Source organism: Conger conger, chromosome 1 (genome assembly GCF_963514075.1).
Source record: "Conger conger chromosome 1, fConCon1.1, whole genome shotgun sequence".
NCBI classification, from domain to species: Eukaryota; Metazoa; Chordata; class Actinopteri; order Anguilliformes; family Congridae; genus Conger; species Conger conger.
The window spans coordinates 61,985,516-62,004,342 of record NC_083760.1 but is presented as its reverse complement, the minus strand read 5'-3'; the positions used below and the strand labels follow the sequence as shown (position 1 = coordinate 62,004,342).

Here is an 18,827-nt window from a genome sequence, read left to right as displayed (position 1 = left end):
GGAGTAGACGGCAGACAGGGGATGTTATTCTTAGCTGTGGCACAGTTGGTGGGGTGCCACACGTGAGGGGGCGAGCGGGATCGGGCCGGGGGGGGGTGAGGGGGTGCGGACGTCAGCACACCGGAGCGTAGGCGGGGGAGTGGCGAGCAGAAGAGACGGATTATGGAGCGGGAGGCTGTGGGTTTGGCCGCGAGACGGGCGCGGATCTAAAATAAACCCCGCGGTGTAGCGCTGGAGGTGGACGGTGGGAGGGGGGCGGTTTTGTGCCTGAATCCCAGCCTCAGATTCCAGGGCTCTGTGACAAGCCACTGACAGAACCCACCAGCGGCCCGGTGCATCCGCAGGCTGCACACCAGAAAACCCCTGTCAGTCAGCCTGCGTCAAAGCCCACCAATCAGAACAGCCCTGGGGTGGGTCAGCGGTCCTATAGAGCACATGTGGGCTTTGAATGTGACAGAGCATCTGTGTGTTTAAATGCGTGTGTGTGTGTGTTGCACAGTGTGATTGTCTGTCTGAAACAACGTGTGTCTGTGTGTATCTGTGTGCATGTGCCGAGCAGTGAGAACGTCTGAAACAGTGTGTATTGAGCAGTGTGAGAGTGAGTGTGTGTGTGTGTGTGTGTGTGTGTGTGTGTGCATGTTGAGCTGTGCACAACTGCCAAACGGACAGCTTTTAAGTGCCTAGGCATGATCACTCTCATATGTGTATGTATGAGGCTATGGTTACATGCGTTTCAGACACAGCTGCTTATTGATGAGCGTGCATATGTGTGCGATACATGCAGGTCAGTGCGCATCGAAGACCAGCGGTGTCCAGGAGATTCATTAATCACATGAATCAGTGAGAAACAGGCAGAGAGCTCAGGGTGCTGAGAGGTGAAGACCTGAGAGAAGCACATTGGAGAGGAGAGGGGTGCTGCCAGTGGAATGGCCCTGTTCAGCACTGTGTAAACTGCCTAAAAGCCACACCCTCCACCCACATCACAATGACAAATGGACTCCTCCAGCAGTGAGATAACACACAATAGACTGCATGATGGCAGTTACCTGAGAGAATGCTGATTAAGGACAAAAGCACAAACTCTTGTCGTCAATGCGCCCGGCAAGTTCACAAGAGACGCTGGCAACAGCTATGCAATTACAGCACACTTAATTCACACCGGGTCAGAAGTACACTATAATTAATAGTCGGCAGCTCATACATAAAAGTATGCAAATGTCCTGTGACGACTAGCAGACGTGGAAAACAACAAATGGAACAGAGGAGCGACAGATAAAAATAATACAGCACAATGGGAAAGATAGTGGAGTAGATCAAATGGAGAGGCATCTAGAAAAGTGAAGGATACGTGGGTAGTGTAGTTCAGTGGAGTACAGTGGAGTGGAGTGGGTTGGGGCTGCAGAGGCATCTAGAGGAGTGAATGGACTACACTGGCATGTGGGTAGTGTAGTTTAGTGGAGTAGAGTGGAATGGAATGAGCTGGGTCACTAATTCGCAGTGGTCAGTGTTTAATCACAGTGAGAGGGAGAACCTATGTCTCCCTTTTGTATGTTCTTGATTCTTATAAGTGTTTGCCAACCCTGGTCTTGGGCATTTCTACCCCAGCAGAATCAATGATGTCACATTGCGCTTTTAATGAAATACTGATATCTCTACAATTAAAAAGCTCAGAAGGATTATTTCAATTAAATCTAGTAATTAAAGTTATTTTGCATCAATACAAAATTGCTTAGTCAACTTTTTCAGGCAATTGTCTGCTCCTTGAAAAAAATCAGGGCAGTCAATTACTGGATCGAATCTAACTTTATAGAAGTTCAACAGTTATTCTTAGACAACTAAGTAACAGAAAAATAATTTCTGTTATCTTAAACTGCATACCTATTTGTCTTACTTCAGTTCAGGAACACATCTCAAAGAAATATAAACCTAAAGATACAACCTCCCATACAAATAACAAAAGGAGAGACTATGCCAAATATGCAATATTCATTTAGCAGCACAATCAAACCTCAGCTAACACAAAATGTTCTCACAATGTTGCTGCCCTGTAGTGGCAAATATTCCAGTAACACTGCAAGAACATTTAGTGTTAGCAGTGCTGTGTTGGAGCCTCCCTCCAGCAGGGGCGCTGTGGGCCCCCCCCCAGGCCTGGCCTGGGGAGCGCAGGCTCTCACGCTGGAGGACATTGTCAGGGTCTGGCATGGCTTTGCTCTGGAGGACCGCTAGCCGTCTGCAGCCTCCGCCTCTTTCTTCTTCTCTCTCAGCTTCTCCGAGGTCTTCTTCACCACCTTCACTGCGGCCTTCTCAGGGTCCGTCCCGGGCTCCTTCCCAGGTTCACTTGCTGCCTTCCCAGCCTCCTTCGTCGACTCCTTCCCAGAATCCTTTGTAGGGTCCTTTGCAGGCTCCTTTGCTTTTAAGGATGGCTTTGCGGATTCCTGACCAAGCTCCTTCTCAGGCTCCTTCACAGACTCGCTCCCAGCGGCGTCTGGAAAGGTCAGGAAGAAAGAGGCCGTTAGTTTTACAGTCCGTGAAGAACACAGCATGAAATTCCATGCATGTGTGTGCGTGTACATGTGCGTGTGTACATGTGTGTACATCATTTCCACTGACAGCAGAGTCTTATGGGACAGGCACTGCTCAGCTGTAACAGTAGAGACAGGATTCTGATTGGGCTGCAGTGGTGTCATCCTGACTGATGAGCTGTTATTAATCGCACCCTGCAAATTAATGACTGGGGAATGAGTGCATTTACACACAGTGTTTACTCTAACAGAGGCTGGACCAGATATAGAAGGATAAAAACAGCCATCTCGGAATGTGCCACCGCAGGAGGTGGCTTATGAATATGCGAATACCAGGCCAAAAACAGAAGAGCAAAGTGGCTGGAAGTCTCTGCCAACTCAACCAGACTCCAGAAAGATATCTGGCTGAACTCCAGTCCCTCATCTTTATGTTCAGGACAGTTTGAGCATCCTCCATTCTAACATACACAGAAACACACACACACATGCACAAACACACTTGAGACAAATGTGATGATTAAAACCCAGCACATGCTCCTGCCTTCCAAAGTGTCAGAGACCCGAAATGTAGAAGCTCAAAAGTGCCAATGCAGCATTGTCAGACGTACGCTGCCAGAGCCCTGTTTCAGCAGTATAGTATGGAGCTGTCCAACAGCCAAATAACAAATATACATTCTGACTGCACCTCTCACCACAGAAGCTCTCATGCCCCACCCCCACCTCACCACACACACACACACACACACACACACACACACAAACACGCATGCATACAGGCACAGAAGAACATGAAAACACACACAGACACATGCATACAGGCACAAAAGAACATGAACACACACATGTACATACACCTCTCCCTCTCCCTCTCTCTCTCTCTCTCTCTCTCACACACACACACACACGCACACATACAGTAGTTGCACAGGAGCAGGTTTCTGATCTCAGATCTGTCCCCACAAAGCACTGCATGTCAGATGCAGTGTAACTGCATGGCTGAGGCCGGAGCTGAACCTGACACTGTGTGCACTGTGAACGGCAGTTACTCAACAGGCTGTATCTCCATACCTCTGGCCCTCTTTATCATGCATCTCACGGCAGTACACAGAGAGGTCAGAAAGAACATGCACTACTGTGCTGTGCCATTATAATCACAGCAGGCAGTAAGAACTAACAGTAAGGCAGCTCACATCTGAGGCCACATGCACCGAGTGCTCTCCAGAAGCAGGCATATTTTGTGTCACTGAACATTAAATGCATAACAGAGCACATTAGTGAATTACACCCAACCTCAAAAGGTTTTGCGAACAAGCGTGATAGACAGAAGATATGGACCAAAACCTGGGGGACTGCAGAAACCCTTCCTGGGGTCAGCGCAACCTTACTATATTCCATATGTAAATTACTTTCCAAGGGTAACATGTACCCAGTCATCTCCTAGACAACTAGACCTTTGGTTTGAGTGATCATGGTGGACTTCTGACTGGACAGTCTGGACAGGAGAGGCGGGGTCAGAGAGAGAGGGTAGCTGGTGTTGAAGAGGTAGCCACAGTTTTGGCTTTCCCAGCTCAACTAATGCTTTGAAACAGCTGGTAGATGGTATTTCAAGCTGGTCATAGCTCTTGCAGGGAGTGTGTTTGAAATAGCAGGGAGTGTGTGTTTGAAATTGAATTTGGTGCTTGAGCGCTGTGCTGGCAGCCTAATTAAAGCCCTGTCTCCTGCCAGGCCTCTGGGAAAGTGAGGTGTCGGGATCATAAAAGAACACTTTAGAGGATCAGCCTTCAGATGTGACACTGAAAGAGCTATGATATCAGAGCCAGGAGCAGGCCTGGAAACAGAGGGAGAGTGAGAGAGAGGGTGAGAGAGAGAAGGAGAGAGGGTGAGGGAGAGAGGGAGAGAGGGAGGAAGAGAGAGAGAAGGCATGGAGACAGTTTGAGGCAAAGAGATGTAAAAAGAGGGAATGAAAGAGGTGGAATTTGGCTGCTCTTCACAGTGTTTATTATGCTAACATAACACATACTTCAGAGAGTGTTTTGAACTATGAACTAGACACACGCATACATATGCATACATACACACATGTATACACATTTTTCGCAACCTTTAAATGATGCTCTGAATTCAAGTCACGGAATGGATCGACCAAATAGCTCAATTAGCATCACAAAGAAAATTTTAATTCAGATATTTTCAGACCATTTGTCATTACTGCATATGCAACAGGGGTAAAGAAAAGGCAGTAAGCCCTTGCCATATGATTAAGCAGTTCCTGGTGTTCAGGCTGCCAAGTGTGTTTTTCACTAAATAAGCAGGAAGCAATTGCAGCTGTAGAGGGAATGAAAACATGTTTTTGAGCCCTGTGACAGGCAAAGCCAGATGCTATTTGTAGTCGTTTTGTTTTACACATATTGGTGCGTAAAGCTGCTGATGGTGACACAGGCGAAGGAAGGGGGACTGGGCTCCTTCTACAGGTGTGTGTGCACATGCGTGTGTGTGTGTAAGAGAGTAACTGTGTGTGTGCGCGTGTGTGTGTGTGTGAGAGTAACTGCGTGTGCATGTGTTTGTGTGAGAGAGTAACTGTGAGTGTGTGTGTGTGCACGTGTGTGAGAGAGTAACTGTGCGTGCATGTGTGTGCATGCGTCCATGTGTGTGAGAGAGAGAGAAGATTATTACTGTCCTTTTTTTATTCAATAATTAATGTGTATTGTCTATAGGTTTGGTCACGTATCCTTTTCAGTAGTTATTTTTTATACATTTAATTCCAGTGTTTCATATTTTTTATGCGTCATTGTTGATTGTTCTATTGTTAATCGCTTTGGCAATATTTTCTGAATACAGTATATGCCAATAAAGCTTTAGTGAATTGAATTGAAAAAGAGTTAGTGAGAGTGAGACAGAGAGAGTGAAAGATAATGACAGAGAGAGGGAAAGAGAGAAAGAGAGAAAGAGAGAGAGAGAGAGAGAGAGAGAGAGAGAGAGAGAGAGAGAGAGTGCTCCTCTCTGTGTTGATTGAGACAGTGACACCAGGGCCTGCAGTTGGACAAAGGAACACCGCCTCCCCTCACAACCCCCCCCCCCCCCCCCAGACCCCCCTTCCAGGCGAGCTGATGGCTCTTGTTGATAAGACCAGAAGACCCTTGTCTCTGAGCCCTCATCTGCGTGTTAATTGAGGGGATTTGCAGACGGCCACCTTTGCGTCTGGGGGGGGGGGGGGGGGGACTGGACCCAGGAGAGGTGGGAGGGCAGCTCCTGAGTAGACCTGTCCCCAGATAACGCAAAACCTTCTCACAATGTTTCTGTCATGTAGCGGCAATGTTACAAAACATTCCAGCAGCATTGTGAGAACATTGTGAGTTAGCTGGGTATCGGCCTGGCTCACAGCAGTCTCGTGACGTAGCCATTATGAACAACACTGATAAGGAACAGGCTGATTACTGTCATATGGGACTCTGTTTAATTACACAGCTGCCTTAATAGAGCGCCGTCAGACCCAAAAACAAAGGTACATTCCAGCACACGCTGCAGATGGTCGATCTTATCCTCCTCACATATAAACAGTTTTACATTTTTACTGGATAACGGTTGGCAAAAACAATATAACATGTCTGCCTGTCAACACTTGTGACTTTATGAAGCCTCACAATGGTGGTATTCCTGTGTACTGCCGTTTACAGTTACAAGGAAAAGACTGACAAACGTGAATCAGGTTGTTTGATTCTAAATATAAAATCATGGGAGCTTGAGAGGGTGAAGCCAAGACCAGGCCACTGTATATGCATGCCTGCGTGTATGTCTCTATATGTGTGTGTGTGTGTGTATCTCTCCATGTGTGTGTCTCTGTCCCTATGTGTGCGTGTGTGTGTCTCTGTCTCGCTCCATGTGTCTGTGTGTCTGTGTGTGTGTACCTCCCCATGTGTGTGTCTCTGTCCCTATGTGGGTGTGTGTGTGTCTCTGCCTCACTCCGTGTGTGTGTGTGTGTGTGTGTATGTGTGCGTGTGTGTGTGCGTGTGTATATTTTTTCAGTGCTCCTAAGTGGAAGCGGACATGGAAGTATGCACACGTCTAAGTACTTAATCCTTTGCTGTCAGGTACAGACAAGGCTAATCCCGGGCCCTACACACAGTCTGTCAGTACAGGGGGCTGGGGTGTGGGGGTGGGGGTCCTTCAGCAGAGCCAGGATTAACAGCAGACGAGGGCAGGTATCAGAGCGGGGGCTAGATCTCCTTTCCTCACTTTTCAACAGCTGTCCTCAGGGAAGGGGTGGGAAGGGTATGCTGAAGGCAGGGCAGAGTCGTGTAGGGTGTGTGTGTGTGTGTGTGTGTGTGTGAGAGAGCGTGTGTGTGTGAGTGTGTGTGAGAGAGAGTGTCTGAAGTATGAAGTGTTGGTGCTCACCAGCATCTCACAGGTAAAGGAGATTAGCTGTAACATGGAGTGAATATCTTCAGTCAAATTTACGGAAATGTAAAGGACAATCCAATCAGAATGCAGCAGGTGGTTCTAATGCACTGTGGCAGAACCAATCAGAATACGGCATGAGGTTCTGATAAACTGTGGCAGTCAATCAGAATGCAGCAGGAAGTCTTGATAAACTGGCATTGGCCTGGGCCACACTGTCCAAACATGTTCATTACTGTTGTCATCGTCTTAGTCCAGATTTGAGACAGATTAGGGGAAATAGGCTCAGTTAATGACACTGAGCTATCTTTCATCTTCATTAAAGCTAATGAGTTTGTAATTACATCCAGCTCCTGATATTAGTGTGTTTCCTTGTAATTGACACACAAATGCTAATAACTTCAGAATCAAGCCGACATTCAGTAAGCAAGTACTAGTTGCATATGAAACTTCAAGAGCATTTAAAACTTTTTTGAGCAGAAACCTACCTTGTTCGGGTGTTCTGAGGACAGCTATGTGTCTCATGAATGTCAGTGATAAATCTCACTGATTTTATTTACTCTTCACTTTGATAAAAAAGAGGCTAACCAGCCCTACAACCTTTTAGACTAAACAAAGATTGTATGTGGAGCTGTTCTTCACATGTGTACAGGAAAATGCTTCAAATTACTAACAGACATAATTGCAAAGCAAAACAGCCATCACCATATATCACTTGCCTAACAAATCAATTTGGAACTATTTGTATATCTAAGTTTCAGAGAAATTAGCAATTTGCTCCAATTAGCCGGTCGATGCCGTAGCTCGAGGACATTCGGAGGTAACGGCTAAAACCGAAACTAAACAAAACATGACAAAACACACGCTAACAAAATGAAAACGCAAACAAACAAGGTTTACCCCGGGGATAATGTGCATATCGGCTTTTCAAAGTGGAGATTTTCCGCTTGACTGGGGTCTGTTAAAGCAGGAGAGCGGGTGCTGCTTCAGGTTGTGGATAAGAACAGTCATAATACAGGGGGGTGAAGAGGCCTCCCGCATTCTCCTCCATGCGGGCTGCCTGTCTGCCCATCTCCGCTTTTTATGAATACCGGCAACTCCACTTCGCCAGCTCTGTGCTAGGGGACGCATCTGGTGTCGCGCATTTAACAAGGGCCTCCATGTTGCGGAGACAGAGGGCTCATTCCAATCGCTTATTTTTCTCAACTTCTTTCCTTTCCTTGCTCCTGACCTGGAAATCGAGGTTTGCCATCTTTAAGGACATTCCAGCACCTTAAATGTCCCTTCTCAGAGCTAGAGGCAGAAGTCCCAATCTTTATTCTTTCAGCAAGAAAACATCAGCACATCCTTTGTGGAAGTATTTTTTTTGGAAAGCCTGATGTATAAATGAGCTACCTGTGGCTCCACCTCTCCCCATCTGCTATGCCTGTAACTGACTTCAAACTAACGTTTGAAGGAGCAAGGGCATTCCCTTTGCCTAATTCATGTTCCCTTGATTTCCCCGTCTTTACTTCTTTTTCTTTCATCTTTTCCTAGCCTCTCCCGATGGGTGGAGCTAGGGGCAAGAAAAAGAGAAAAGAAAAGGAAAAAGGGAAGAATAATAGGGGATTGGAATGGGCCCCGTGTCACTAAAGAGGGGTGAAAAGAGAGGAGCATGGGGAAGGTGCTGGAGCCCCTGAAACGCACCGATGCGGGAGGTTTGCGCGAGTCGGCCTGCTTGGTCAGGGAGAGCCCACTGCCTTCCTCCCCCTCCAAACCCTCAACTACTGCGGCCGTTCCATGGCCGACCTCCGGGACCTCTCGCACGCTTTGGTGGGTGGGCGGAGGTGATTGCGTGACAGGTTGTGAACAGGTCTTGAGGTCTGTAGGAAACAGGCGCACAGACCAGCAATAAAAGGACCCCCCCACACACACACACACACACACACACACACACGCACACACGCCCTCCACCACCAGCCACCATCAGCTGGGAAGCCTGGTTAAGAAACATGGAACGGCTGTGTAAACATTCCCCTTAATCCCCGAAAGCCGCGGAGCCTAAGACCGGCGAACTGGTGCAAGATCAAGCAAATTAAACCGAAAGACAGGGGCTTGCTGCCTGACCCTTTCACCGCCCTCTAGTGTCCACGGACAGGGGGGGGGGGGGGCAGTGGAATCTTCTGGATGTTTTCAGCAGACAAGGCCTTGACTCTTCCTCCAACTCCTATATTAGCCTTCCTTCTTCTTACGGTTGTTGCCTGTCATTCTTCGTAAAGTGCACACACTGAGAAGCTCTCAGCCCTCAATGGATAAAGGCACTCCCCACAAACCCGGATTAAGCTCTACAGCATAGACAATACTAGACTGAGCTTGGGCTTTAGGATTAGCATTAGTAACAGCAGTAATAGCCAGGACTGGTAGCTCACAGTAACAGCATTGGCTTTCCTATGCTGGAGAAGGGTGAAGACATTGGCCAGGGTTCCTCAGGGTTTTGGTGTATTGGTGCCTCCATCCACTCACCAGGTCCTACAGGTTAACAGTTCTCAGCAATGCAAGGCTGTGCTAGCTGTCCTGTGTATACTCTGTGGCTTGACGTAACAGGCATGTGTGTATGTCTGCATGTGTGTATACGTGTGTGAGTATCTGTATCATATGTAATCGGCTTGTCTAGGGCCATTCACAGTGCAGAGCAGTAAAACCAGTTAATAAAACAATCAATCCTCCCAAAAGGCCGGAGGTGGAGGAGTGAGTGAGTAAGCAAGTGGTAAAATAAACGGACAATACCGACGTGTATTTAATAAGCGGCAGCAGACAGAGTCAATCCCTTGTGATGCGAGGAGTGGGATGTTTAGAAGCTGGGGCGACATGGTGATGCCCCAGAGATAATTTAGCGCAAGCACACTCCAGCCCTTCGTCTAGACTCCGGGCTCCACCGCTGCTTTCCACAAGGCCGAAAAGCCACCGCTAATTTTCTGGTGGCCCTTCTGGCCGGATCGCCGAAGGAAGTGAAAACACAGTTTTGACCTGGAATGAGGCGGTTGTGGGGGGGCGTTGCTATGGGGTGTGGACACCGTCAAGGCGGGGGAGGGGGTTGGCATTGGCCAGAGAGCTGACCGGTTTGCGGTGCCTTTCCTGGCCCCAGAGCTACAGACGGCCTCTATAATTCAAACACACACTTGGAACGCTCCCAAAACGTCTGCCCCGAAACGGGTACACGTCCTGAGCCTAGCGCCCAGACAACGAGGTTGAGTGGAATAGCATCTGCAGGCAGTGCTCAAATGCACCGTTTCACGAGGAGACAGAAGCGGCACGCCATTTCTACCGATCGAATAACGAAAGCCGTAAGCCTTTCCAAGATTTCTTCAAAACGGAAAATGAAAAAAAGCTGTTTCATTTTTGGTGGTTAAACAGGTGACTAGTGCGGGGAAGGAAATTGTCTGAAATAAAAAAAAAACTCATAATAGACTTCTGCTAAACTGGCCATTGTAAAGGCATTGTTGAAGTGTTTCAATAATGCTGCCAAGCAGGAACTGGAAAACTCCACCTACGTCGTAGCTCTCAAATGATCCTGAAACAGGAGTCGGAGACAATAAAAAAATAAATAAATACAGTCTTCATCCGGCTGTGTAATTCTTCCGAGGGTTTTGAAAAACATATTCTCCCAATTTGAAGGTTAATCACACAAAATCTTTGTCTTGGTCCCAGGCAGGAAGGCACGAGACGCTTGGGTGAGGGCCAAAGCGAGGCAAAGCAAGGATCTCTCCGCTGATACTAAAGCCCGCAGCTCCGAAACTAAACAGTCCTGATTTGTGTGTTTGTTTGCGTGAAGTCAAAGAGTAAATGAAAAAAGCAAGCTGTTTGTTTGCTTAGTCCCAGACTGCTCCAGAGCTGGGGGATTTTGAGGATGCACTGGCTGATCTGTCTGCATACTCCAATAACAGCTCAGCCCCGGCGTAATTAAGGACAGCGGCATTTCAAAGAGGGACGCATGCCCCCGCTCCACAGACAGCGGGTCGCGGCTGCTCCCCCCACCCCCCCACCACGCGTCACTCTGACGATGCGGAACACCCCGCCGCCCTCCGGGACATTCCCTGCGGTCGGGTCGGAATGAAATCCCAACCGATGTGAGCAAGTGCACAACAGCTCCGGGAGACCTGGGGCCTGGCCTCCGATCAGATGGAAGGGAAACAGAAGAATAACAAAAGCAAGACCAGGCTGCTCATCTGTTTTCGCTCCCACTCTCATCAGTCAGCCATTACGGTCTCGACCTGGTGACTGAGAAACCTTACAGCTGAGGCTGCTGGGTGGCTCATTCAGTTAAGGCACCGTGAGGTCTAACTTTTAATCCGGACTGTGCCAGCGCTGACTGTGGCCATAGGGCCCAATTTCAGACAGCACTGTCCAGGGTATACAAGGGTTGAGTCAGTTCAGGGCATGTTTATCATCACTCTCTGGTCATCCTGACTGGTCATATGGGCACCTGCGGATTGTGTGTCAAAGCAGCATAAGAAAGTCTTCCTCTGACTTACGTCTGTGCAAGCTTAGCTGAATCAACACACTCCTGAATCAATAGTGGTCACATATAAACGTGGCTGTGGTTGCAGATAGCGAATTGGACATTCCAAATTCAGCCCCAAGATGGACACCAATAATTTAAAACAAATAGTAGCAGTTAATAGTGGTTTATTTACCAAAGGCACTCTTGCACAAGCTACTCTGCTGCTGTGCAAACAGAGCCATTAGCAGGCAGAAGCTCAGAGGTGAATTACAAAGGAATCTGAACCAAATGTGTCTGTGCAGAGCGCAACTGTCATTTTTGGAACACACTGGTGGTTGCCGGGCGTCACAAAAATTCAAATAAACATGTGCAGATGAGCTGTGGCTGTGGTAGTCTGGTCAATATGGGGTACTACAAGTAAATGTTGCGTTGCTCTAACCTGCTATACAAAATATGATGGTCTGCTTCCTGCAAAGAGAAACTGACATTCTCAAACAAAGGATGAGTATAGACTGGAGGAGGAAAGGAAAGAGAGACAGTGAGAGAGAAAAGGAAGGACAGAGAGAAAAAAATGTTCATCCTATAAAAGAGAGGCAGAGTGGCATGTGGCTTGAGAGGGTGTGACTGGGGTGGGATAGGTCAGACGGTTGCCAGTGATATTTTCTCTGTCTACGCCCTGGTACAAAAAGTATCCCACCACGGCAGTGTACTCTCTTACACACTTACTGCACAGTATGCATTGCACACACACACACACACACACACACACACACACACACACACACACACACACACACACACACACACACACACACACACACACACACACACACACACACACACACACACACACACACACACACACACACACACACACACACACAGAGCCCACAGCCTTGCTGTTTGTTCCTCAGTAGCTGCAGGACCTCTTTGTTGTGGTGAACCAGGCAATCTGTCTGAAATCTGCCAAAGAAATCTGACAATATTGCTTAAACACTTGTCAGAGCCAGTCATTCTTTGTGCCCATCTCTCCGCAAACAACTGGGCAATTTCATAGGAATCAAAAGCACACAAACAAAAAGACTATGGGCCAGTTTAAATGTAGCCCAAGACAAAATTCAATTTTGAATGGAAATTTTCCATACATAACTCAATTTATTCCAGAACTAAGCTTAATCTGTGTCTGTGAAACCGACCCTATATATGCGTGTGGGTGGGTATGTGTGCGTTTGTATGTGCTCTTGTACGTAGAGCTGAGAGTAGACTGTATCATGCACACAATATACTTATTAATCTACACTGCTGTGATTGGACTGGTTCACACAAATGGTGTGTATAACCAACACCACTGAGATAGACCTGCACCATGTAGACCATGTAGGCTATTAAACCAGCACCACTGAGATAGACCTGCACCATGTAGACTATGTAGGCTATTAAACCAGCACCACTGAGATAGACATGCACCATGTAGACCATGTAGGCTATTAAACCAGCACCACTGAGATAGACATGCACCATGTAGACCATGTAGGCTATTAAACCAACACCACTGAGATAGACCTGCACCATGTAGACCATGTAGGCTATTAAACCAACACCACTGAGATAGACCTGCACCATGTAGACCATATAGGCTATTAAACCAACACCACTGAGATTGACCTGCACCATGTAGACCATGTAGGCTATTAAACCAGCACCACTGAGATAGACCTGCACCATGTAGACCATGTAGGCTATTAAACCAGCACCACTGAGATAGACCTGCACCATGTAGACCATGTAGGCTATTAAACCAGCACCACTGAGATAGACCTGCACCATGTAGACCATGTAGGCTATTAAACCAGCACCACTGAGATAGACATGCACCATGTAGGCTATTAAACCAGCACCACTGAGATAGACCTGCACCATGTAGACCATGTAGGCTATTAAACCAGCACCACTGAGATAGACCTGCACCATGTAGACCATGTAGGCTATTAAACCAGCACCACTGAGATAGACCTGCACCATGTAGACCATGTAGGCTATTAAACCAGCACCACTGAGATAGACCTGCACCATGTAGACCATGTAGGCTATTAAACCAGCACCACTGAGATAGACATGCACCATGTAGACCATGTAGGCTATTAAACCAGCACCACTGAGATAGACCTGCACCATGTAGACCATGTAGGCTATTAAACCAGCACCACTGAGATAGACATGCACCATGTAGACCATGTAGGCTATTAAACCAACACCACTGAGATAGACCTGCACCATGTAGACCATGTAGGCTATTAAACCAGCACCACTGAGATAGACCTGCACCATGTAGACCATGTAGGCTATTAAACCAGCACCACTGAGATAGACATGCACCATGTAGACCATGTAGGCTATTAAACCAGCACCACTGAGATAGACCTGCACCATGTAGACCATGTAGGCTATTAAACCAACACCACTGAGATAGACCTGCACCATGTAGACCATATAGGCTATTAAACCAACACCACTGAGATTGACCTGCACCATGTAGAATCATTAATCTACAAAACCAAGACTGCTATCCTCATGTCAGACAGCTCTGCTGTAACTCACCCCATCTTTTCCTACTCTTATCCCCCCACGTGTTTTTGAGTGGCCCAACGGTCCATTTCCTAGTGGAGGAAAATGACCGGAGGACCAACAGATGTAGAAACGTGAGAGAAAAGAAGAAAAGCAAAAAGAGAAAACCTATCCAAGAAAACGTCTGGAAATATTTTAATCAAAGATACGACTGAGAAACAAAAGGGGCTTTGTGCGCAGCAGTCGTCTGAACCCAACCCTGGTTCCGTGCGGTGGAGAATTTGCAGAGTTCCTCCAGTCCTAAGGGCAGGAACGCAGGACCATGAGTGATGTTTGCTCAGTCTCTTAAAAACGAAATTTTCAAGCCGTGTGTCGCCAAAAGCTGGAAGAAGGGGGCTCTCATTTTAAAAACAGCACCTGTAGCAGGGGAGTCTCTCAGTGAACGTCCCTACGGTAGGGATTTCAGGGTGACATAACCGTCTGCCAAAATGGTCAACCTGACTTCTGCGCCCTTGATGTACAGACAGACAGACAGACAGACAGACGGAGGAACCTACAGATGAGCTGCTTCTGGAGTTTTCCCCAGGGCTGCCTGACCAGCTCACTGTCGGTCTAAAGTGGTTGCAGCGGTGTGGAGAAACAGCTGCAGCACAGGTCCAGATCCAGAAGGATGGGAAAGCTCTTTGCACCCGAGTGCAATGCGTTTTATTCAACTACTCAACCAAAACTCACACTTCACTTTAATGCTTTATACCAGGTTGGTGCTATGCAGGTAGTGGATTTCCTGGCTATTTGTGCTGTGAAATTCACACCAAACAAATGGAGCCATCTTCATATTAACAGAATCAATGCACTGGTCTGAAGACCTAATCTCAAATGGCCAGTAAGATTTTGTTGAATACACATTTTTTCCCCAGTAAAATTCCCCTGCTGTAATCCCATCAAAGACTTGGATGACAGTGCACAGGTAGCTGACCCCAGTGATTTCTGTGTGGGGGTGGCAGGACTGGGCAATTGTGTGTCAGCTTCGCTGAAAGCCACTGGCCGAGACAAAGGAATGCAGGGTGAACATTCCCCCCCATGCAGAACTCCCCAGTCTGGACCCAGAGTATTCAACAGCAGAGGGTCTGTCATCGCTTAGTTAAGATATATCCTCTCCACCCCTTTGCTACAGTGTAGTGGATAGGACTATTAGTCGATCTATCAGCCACTATTGATGAAAAAACCTGGCGCACCAGATTCTTGTCATTTCTCAGACAGACGGGCTGCACATAGCGGATAGCGTTAGCCTGAGCTAGCCGCAGGCCACTTAGGGTGCCTTTCTCAGCAGTCTGAGGAGAAACATCCTTCAAAGAACCAGAAGCACCCCTGGAGAGCACCGGAGATCCCCAGAGACCCCCAGAGACCGAAGGCCAAAGAGAAACCACTAATGTATGTGGACCACATGTGTCCGCTAACAAGACCACAGGACCAAGTCCAACTACAAAGCATGTCAATGATGCAGATAGACCCCTGTTGGTTTATATCTAAAGTCACTTTCAAAAACCATGTAAACGTGATACTTAGCAACAACTGGTCCACAACATCTCTACAAACCCACCAAAAAAGCCTCATCAAAGACCAACAGACCAAGGGCTCAACAATTATTTTTTTGTTTGTCATTGCAAACTTTCATCTGTCATAATAAACCCAACCCCCCACTAACTCGACTGGCTCTTAAGCTCACTTCTGTATACATACGCTTTACATCCCAGAATAAGGACGCCACTCTACACTGGTTAACCATAAAGTCACATTCTGTCTAAATAAAACTTTGCCTAAATGAATCCCGTTTCAAAGGGAGCGCACAATCACGCCAATCTCCAAAAGCCACTAAGAATGTGCCATTGTCCGTATTGGATCAAACAGACTGATTCGCTTGTAAACATGACATTTTTCAGCTGTGGTGTGTTTATGGGAGGTGTGGGCAGACAGTGCCCTCCTAAAGATGGAGTCTGTCTGTCAGGCTGCCCACTAACATGCAACATTTAAACAGCTTCCATCGCTACGCGGCAGTAAGCAGTAGACTTCCCCACCAATAAGCTTCTCCAGGGGGTGAAGGATGTGGCTGCAGGAGAAAGAAAAAAACCCCCCAAAAAACAGTACTATTATCATATTGTGTCAGTCTTGTGTTAAGCTTAGTTTACATTTCAAAATATAATTGAAATGTAAACGTTGGAGAAAGCATTTGGTTTTAAACTTCCCCCAGGGCCTCGGTGCACAGAAGCAGAGGAGAAATACGAATTTGGTGATTTCATTAACAGCACCAACATCCCCAGGCTTGGACTCAACTGAAAAACTCCCTTCAAGGCCTTTTTCCACAATACCACTGGGACTCTGACACTGCTCGTGTCAGATTAGCATTTGTGTCTGGTTTCACCGGCTTTTCCTATATTTCATAGTCACGTTTCTTTGCGGTGCGGTTGTCCAACGTCTGCTTTAAGCATCCACATTTGTCTTGGTCAAGAGGTCCTTCGCTCATTCGAAAATTGGAATTATTTGCAGTTCATTGTTAACAAGTGACTGCAGTTTTGAATTAAGAAGTACTGCTCCTTGATAAATGAGGTGGAAGACGTCCACTTTTACGCTCGGCTAATTAGCTCTGCGAACGATCCTGCATGCTGAGAGAGCAGCGATGGTTCACCATGCATTTGTTAAGCGTGTCATTCCTGCTGCTTAGCTCACTTCAGCATTCACGCGGGCGGAGACCGTGCTATAGCCCAGATGTGAGGAGATCTGGGACATCCACACTCATAATAATGCTTTATAAACATCCCACAACACATACACATGTAACATCTGGACACATTAGCTCACTATCAGCACAGTTCATCCGTGTCTCGCATTCATTCTGCTACATGACACTGATAATAGGGTGCTGATGTTTCTATCCCCGTCACCATTGCGCCCAGGGAAATAGTACATTATCAACATTTTGCAAGCGCATGCAGACCCCCCCCCCCCCCCCCCTTTTCTGAAATGAAACCTAGGATGTTCCGCCCTACGTCTGACTTTAATAAAATGGCGATTTTAAACACACGTAACTATGTAAACACGGTGGGCTGTGCAGACCGTCATTTCTGTGTCTGAAGCATCTGCGTTCATCTGAACAGAAAGGACTTTGTGCTTTGCCCGCATGTACGTATTGAAAGTTCAAATCGGAAATATCATCAATGAGGATCACATACAGTGTTGGTCCTGTTAGGCAGCTGTGGGTGACTGACAAATCCAAACACACCCCGTCGGTAAAGGTCATTATCCTCTCATTTCCTCGTTAGCCGAAACGGAGGGGGCGGGAGGGACGCAGAGATCGCATTGCGCCGTTCTAGTTCTAATGGCCGCGGGAGACGAGAGAATGCCCGACCACACGGGCGGCAGCGTAATGACATTTTCGTAATGAATCAAAGAGAACAGAAGGCTGTTTCTACATGCTGAAATGACCACGGAAACACACTGACCCTCTCACACAAATGAAACCGTAGCCCAAGGTCCAGACTCATGGGGGCTGGGACCTTCTTTACAGAGCAGGCTCAGGCTCTCGATTTCACCTTTACACCTCTCCCATTACAGCAAACACTCCCTGCAACCGGGCAGACTGCTGCACAAGTTTACCTTTAGACGTCTCCCATTACAGCAAACACTCCCTGCAACCGGGCAGACTGCTGTACGATTTCACCTTTACACCTCTCCCATTACAGCAAACTCCCTGCAACCGGGCAGACTGCTGTACAATTTCACCTTTACACCTCTCCTATTACTGCAAAGGTCATTCACCTTACATCAGCCGATCAGTGAGATAAAACTCTATTTGACTATTTATAGTGCTTCTCATAGAGACTGGTAGCAAAGATGCTTTACAGAGCAACAGAAGGAAAACCAGGCCTGAAGCCTCAAAAAGCAAGCAAGGTAAAAATCCCAGACGGGAAGAAATCTCTGAAGAGGCTGGTCCAGCGATAGTAACACCATAACTGTTCCACTGGAACTGTGCCAATCAGACGGGGATGAGGAACGTGGAAAAGGAAGAAGGGATAAAGACCATGTTCATGGCAGTCCTGTTTTTAGGAGTGGCATCTAACATGAAGAGCTAAAGTCTTTAATGTGACAGTACACACTGCATAGCACAGTTTGAGAATCCCATCCTCAGGTTTGGCGTGGACATGGGTCCGATTAACCTCAGTCCCTCGAGAGCCTTTCACCGTTTAGGGTCTTTCGCTTTCCGTTGCTTTGTTATTGTCCTTTGAATTTGTGTGTGGCACGGCATCAAAAGGATTAGCTTTTTTTCCGTGTCTCTGCAACACATACAATAAGTGAACTTCAAAATCACAAGAAGTGAACGTCAAAATAGGGTCAACCGCCAGTGGGAAACAGTGGATAAAATATGAACATAACAGGGCCGTGATTTGCTGCCATTTCGCTGATTATTTAATGCGATACAGACCTCACAGGCTCACGGCCGACAATGTCAACTTGGCAAGAGAGCAAGTAAAGGAAAGAGGCAACGGGCCGCCACTTTGAGGCGGAAGCCATACAACGGACGCATTTTGAAAGAGAACGGCAGCTATGTTGGCTTCGACGGCGGCACTGAGGGAGGCTATCCCTCAGTAGTCATGGCTACGGGAACGGGGAGGTCGGGGGTGCGAGCGGAGCGGACGCGGGGCTTTGTTCGGGCTCTTGTTGTTTCCCCAGGTGCAAACAGTTAAAGCGCGTTCTGTGTTGTGGTTTGGCAATGCCAGTCCCGCTTTCCCCTGCGCTATGGGGATCTGTGGCCTCAACCTGCCCCCTCCCCAACCAAACCTGCCAAAAACCAACATTTGTACTCTGCGTGG

General features: G+C 47.4%; 1 protein-coding gene across 1 annotated transcript in view; it reads right to left on the bottom strand.

Moving 5' to 3' along the window:
* Positions 1–1,438: 1,438 nt before the first annotated feature.
* bbs9 (Bardet-Biedl syndrome 9) overlaps positions 1,439–18,827 on the bottom strand; it is a 161,613-nt gene continuing 144,224 nt past the window's right edge. The window contains exon 22 of the mRNA XM_061260000.1: positions 1,439–2,485. Within this exon, the coding sequence (XP_061115984.1) occupies positions 2,223–2,485 (263 nt within the window). The 3' untranslated portion in view covers positions 1,439–2,222. The remainder of the gene's footprint in view (positions 2,486–18,827) is intronic.